Source organism: Ruditapes philippinarum, unplaced genomic scaffold, assembly GCF_026571515.1.
Source record: "Ruditapes philippinarum isolate M1 unplaced genomic scaffold, ASM2657151v2 ctg624_1_1_1_1, whole genome shotgun sequence".
NCBI classification, from domain to species: Eukaryota; Metazoa; Mollusca; class Bivalvia; order Venerida; family Veneridae; genus Ruditapes; species Ruditapes philippinarum.
The window spans coordinates 439,034-445,033 of NW_026859768.1; the positions used below are offsets into that span (position 1 = coordinate 439,034).

The 6,000-nt window shown below is 33.8% G+C and overlaps 1 protein-coding gene across 1 annotated transcript in view; it reads right to left on the reverse strand.

The window, feature by feature from the left end:
• The window catches only part of LOC132757877 (CD82 antigen-like), a 42,003-nt gene extending 36,609 nt beyond the window's left edge, over positions 1–5,394 (reverse strand). The window contains exon 1 of the mRNA XM_060749369.1: positions 4,653–5,394. Coding sequence (XP_060605352.1) covers positions 4,653–4,697 — 45 coding nt within the window. The 5' untranslated portion in view covers positions 4,698–5,394. The remainder of the gene's footprint in view (positions 1–4,652) is intronic.
• Positions 5,395–6,000: the final 606 nt, after the last annotated feature.

Sequence of the window (6,000 nt, forward strand, 5' to 3'; positions counted from 1 at the left end):
TATGAAGGAGGTGACAGTAATTATTAGAAATGGTGGTAGTAAGATAAGAAGGAGGTGATAGAAATTATGAGAAATGGTGGCGGTAGAAATGGTGGTAGTAAGATTATGAAGGAGGTGACAGTAATTATGAGAAATGGTGGTAGTAAGATAAGAAGGAGGTGATAGTAATTATGAGAAATGGTGGCGGTAGAAATGGTGGTAGTAAGATAAGAAGGAGGTGATAGTAATTATGAGAAATGGTGGCGATGGAAATGGTGGTAGTAAGATATGAAGGAGGTGATAGTTATTATGAGAAATGGTGGCGGTAGAAATGGTGGTAGTAAGATAAGAAGGAGGTGATAGTAATTATGAGAAATGGTGGCGGTAGAAATGGTGGTAGTAAGATAAGAAGGAGGTGATAGTAATTATGAGAAATGGTGGCGGTAGAAATGGTGGTAGTAAGATAAGAAGGCGGTGATAGTAATTATGAGAAATGGTGGTGGTAAGATAAGAAGGAGGTGATAGTAATTATGAGAAATGGTGGCGGTAGAAATGGTGGTAGTAAGATTATGAAGGAGGTGACAGTAATTATGAGAAATGGTGGTAGTAAGATAAGAAGGAGGTGATAGTAATTATGAGAAATGGTGGCGGTAGAAATGGTGGTAGTAAGATAAGAAGGAGGTGATAGTAATTATGAGAAATGGTGGCGGTAGAAATGGTGGTAGTAAGATTATAAAGGAGGTGATAGTAATTTTAGAGAAATTATGAGAAATGGTGGCGGTAGTAATGGTGGAAGTAAGATAAGAATAAGGTGATAGTAATTATGAGAAATGGTGGCGGTAGCAATGGTGGTTGTAAGATATGAAGGAGGTGATAGTAATTATGAGAAATGGTAGCGGTAGTAATGGTGGTAGTAAGATAAGAATGAGGTGATAGTAATTATGATAAATGGTGGCGGTAGCAATGGTGGTTGTAAGATATGAAGGAGGTGTTAGTAATTATGAGAATGGTGGCGGTAGTAATGTATGTGTAGTAAGATAAGAATGAGGTGATAGTAATTATGAGAAATGGTGGCGGTAGCAATGGTGGTTGTAAAGATATGAAGGAGGTGATAGTAATTATGAGAAATGGTAGCGGTAGTAATGGTGGTAGTAAGATAAGAATGAGGTGATAGTAATTATGATAAATGGTGGCGGTAGCAATGGTGGTTGTAAGATATGAAGGAGGTGATAGTAATTATGAGAATGGTGGCGGTAGTAATGGTGATAGTAAGATAAGAATGAGGTGATAGTAATTATGAGAAATGGTGGCGGTAAAAATGGTGGTAGTGGTGATAGTAATTATGAGAAATGGTGGCGGTGGAAATGGTGGTTGTAAGATATGAAGGTGGTGGTAGTAATTATGAGAAATGGTGGCGGTAGCAATAGTGGTAGTAAGATAAGGTGGTGGTAGTAATTATGAGAAATGGTAGCGGTAGTAATTATGTTAGTAAGACATGAAGGTGGTGGTAGTCATTATGAAGTAATTAAGAGTGGTGGCAGTTATCATGGAGATGGTAGCCAATGATATTGAAGAATGTGATGATAAAAAGCTAGTTAGTAATAAAATTATGCGTTAAAAATTATGAGTAATGATGACACTGGCATATGCATGATGATGGCGTGGGTAGTAATGATGAGAAATGATATATATTGAGGGAATGATGAGATAATATTATAATGTCTGGCGGTAGTAATGATAAAAATGATTACAGTAGTAAAACTGACAAATGAACATGGCGATGGAAATAAAGAAGATCAAAGGATATAAGTAGTATTGATGAGTCTGATGATACTACAGAAATTAAACACGTGTATCACGATGTGGGCAGAACATCGTTCTTCATTGTTACTTCTATTTATTTTATCTTTATTTTTGTCGAATTACCACAACATAAGCAATAAAATAATATAAACTTGTTTCATAAATGGCGAACATTACGTGTTGTTAGTGCGAATGTAGTCCCCATTTTAAATGTTTAGTAAACACTTGTGTTGTGATAACCGAACTGAACCGGAAGAAAACAATGCGGATCTGACCCAAGACAAGAAAGAGGTGGTGCAAAACGTCAAACTATTAACTATACCAGTTGACTTCATTAAAACTAATAAGTTAGAGCTGGAACGACATAGCAAAAATCGGTGTCCTGTACTCAATTATTCATCAATTGAATTAATAAAGAGGTCATTATTCATAGAAAAGATATAACTTAGTTAAGTTAGGCATGGGTTTGATAATGATGATTCTGTGATACATTATTCATAAAGTTTATCATACAAAACATCAAGTAACTTCACACATTCATCCTCCAAACGTTGGTATGTTTACTTAGGCAAATATCATATTTGTTCTCTCTCAATCTACAACATTGTACTGACAGTGAACACAATGGAAATCAGAAATCCTAGATGTAATATGTTGACATATATTGACACTATACGTGACACGGACATTACTGTTACGGTAGTTGTGTATGTGTTACTTTAAATTGTTTACTGGACGGCGTGTGTGTATAAAATGACTGCTTTTGTTTCCTTTAACTTAGTTAAAAAGGGAGAACACCCATAGGTAACTTTAGCAATGTGTTACAGAAATGCACTTGTGGCATGATAAATCTCCTTCAAATCAGTTATTTGTTTGTCCGAGTAAAGCGCCACTATGTGTCCAAGTGTGTTCCTAACTAGCTACCATACTATCTTTGGAAGCCTCGTGAAAGAAAGTTTCAAACACTCGTTTTGTATTCTTCATTTCTGCCTTGAAAAATGCTTCCTTATTGTGTATCCAACTCGACAACTCTTAAAGTCTGCCAAATAATTATGTTGCAGAGATCGAGTTATCATGGTCATAGTATGAACCCCAGCACACACATCGTCTTATATCCACACAGAGTAATGGAAAAACGTATTCACAAATTCATACAAGACAAACATATATCGACAAATATTTTCAAAATTATAGAGTAAACTTTTCGTCGTCAAATTTTCAATGAAATATATGATAACTCGAGCTATTTTCATTATCAGATATTCAATGAGATGTGAATAAGATTATTTCTATCGTCAGATATAAAGTTATAGAGTCAAATGAGACATGAATCAAACTATTTTATCATCAATTACTCATTCAGTTATAGAATAAAACCAAAGTAAGTACTGAATGTATAGTAAACAGTGCCATCTGATCTTGGTCTGCACTGGTCGCAAGAATAAATTTCGTTGTCACCAGCACGCTTACGGTTAATACAGTCTGCGTCTTTCCTAAGATAATATTTCTAATTATTTCGTGACATGTTTCTTTTAGACCGATCTCTTTGAAATGTAAAGATATTGAAAGTTAGCGAACAATGCAAACTCTATTTCGTTAGTTTCATACTGTTAAAGCGTAACCTTAACGCATATTATCTGTAGTTAGCTATGTTGTATCAAAATTAGGTGATATCACAAATTCTTAATTTTATAACCGCGGTGACGCTTTTATTATCCATCGAAACTCGAATTTGTATCACATTGCATCATAGCAAATAATGGGTGCATCCCGTTGAATGTAGGATAGAATTGCACATCATTATTACACGCATATCTACACGCCCTCCGGCCAATACGTTACGTCATATTACGTAACACGTGACACAGTCTGGATAGTTTTACTGGCGGCCATTGATGGTAAGTAATTTGAACAGTTTATAAATTAGTTATCTGCGGAAAATTAGCGGTCAGTTGACCTTTACATCAGATAATGGACTTCGGAGATGGTCAATACAAATATATACATCTGATGATCACAAGGTTAAAGATGTAATTAAAAAAAAAACAAATAACCTTTTCCATAAAATATAATACCCGGTATTTAAACTGTTTGGTGTTGTGTTATGTAAACACTTAAATTCAACTTGACAGAACCAGGCTACCCTTTTGTTCAATGAAAAAAAAACCCCATCTCAAATGGCGAAATGTTAATGGTCGCCAAAAAAGTTTATTTTAGTATGTTTAACATTGATTCCCTGCTATAGTCAGTATGTTATACTAAAGCAGGCCCTATTGTCCGAGAAAAATAATGTAGCTGCTATTTTCTATTATTTATACATGTACATAAATCAGAGAAATAATAACAAATACATGTAAATACCAAAGGTGCATGTAAAACATTTCCAAGGGTTTTATTTTCCCAACTACAGTCTGTAACAAACTCTGAAAGTGAGGAAAATTAGCCTTTTATTAAAGCAACAAAAATTCCACAGTTTAGTCAATTACAAACATATGTATGCAATATTTTCCCAGGGTCTGTAGAAGTTATCGCCAAATCAAACTCAAGAGTTGTAAAAACAATTATATCCAACAGCTTTATATTTTTCTTGTTTTGTATTTATTTTATACTTTTTTCTTTTGTAAATATTTATTCTTCCGTGTTTGACTTTTTTTATAAGGTACAGTATGCATTTGGGTTATATTTTTATCTTTAAAATGGGAAAACGTGTTTAGTAACGTTGTACAAAGTATAACAACTGTTAAACAATTTTTCATACATGTAGGAAAACATAATAACAACAGTTTTCGCCCTTTTAATTTCAAATGTCATATTATTACAAAAAGAAGTTTATTTTCTTTAAAGTATAAAAGTTTTGAGTAATAACTAACCTCAATCTGTTCGAGCATTTTCACGTCTATATGTTCTCGCGTCATCTTTGAATTCCCGCTCTTCTTTTGTATGAATCACCTTCAAAAGTTCAATTTAAAATCCTTTTATTTTAGAAAAAAAACTATTTGATTCTCACAACACTGAATATTAACTTCTGTCTTAGAAAATCTCACAGGTTGTTTACATTTGTGCGTGTATCAGAAAGTGTAATGTTTAAAACATCAATCCTAAACTCTAGACAACTGCCGATATCCTTAACCCCTCAGGGCATATCAGTTTACACACAGGATGTTATCTCTCCATGCAGCGGCCCCTTTTATGATATCTCTGTACACATAACAAGTGTCGGGCCCTGTAAACCGCATGCTCGCAAACATTCAAGTAATAAAAGTGTGTAAATAAAAGCTATTGTATTGTCAACATCTATTAATAAATTTTAAAGATAAAACCTAAAATATAATCCCTTTACATTCATAACTACATCTTTTGGTAGAAATAATTGATGCAATAATAAAATTAGCTCAGCTACACGAATCAGTACTTAAATGTTTATAGCAAAACTTTAAAATATACTTTTATACTTTTTTGGTAAACTGAAATCCGCGGCAACTATTTCGCAACTGTACGTGTTCTCTCACTAACGTCTCTCCAATGAAAGTTTTCCAATACGAAATACCGGGAGCGCTTTTAAATTCCGCTTAACTTCGCAGGATATCCATTCTCTTAACGACAGTTATTAAAGTAATTCTTCTTTTTTCCTAATCCAAATTGGCCCACAGAAAGAAAGCCAATATGAAAAATGTTTCCATAGAACTGTTATTTAAATTTCGTGCAGTTCGGTAGTTAAAGGCACTCGAATATGTTCACTGCGACATTAGACCACGTTTCTTATGTATTAATCAGTCTACGGTAAAATACATGATATTTGCATTGATCAAAAATATTGTTTTATGAAAATATTGACGAATAAAATTGCTCTATGTTTAATTTCATCAGGCGTAAAAACTGAATTATATATTCATCGGAAATTAGCTTTTAACGTTAACACTAATTTTTCTATATCTTTCATATTTTTATGATTTAACGCACGCCTTTTCCCCGAACTTTTCCCTAGTCTTTACTGGAGTAATCTGATATATTGACTAACTACACAAATCGGTTATCTTGTTTTCTTCCTCTTTAATCGCAGTGGGCCAATGCCTGCCTGTCCACCTAATCACCATTCAAATTTACATTAATAGTCAATTAATTTACTATCTATCCAATAGCCGAAGTAATTAGTACTAGACCTAAACGAATCAGCAATTATGCTAATACGTGACTTGATTTGATAGAAAGGAAAACTGG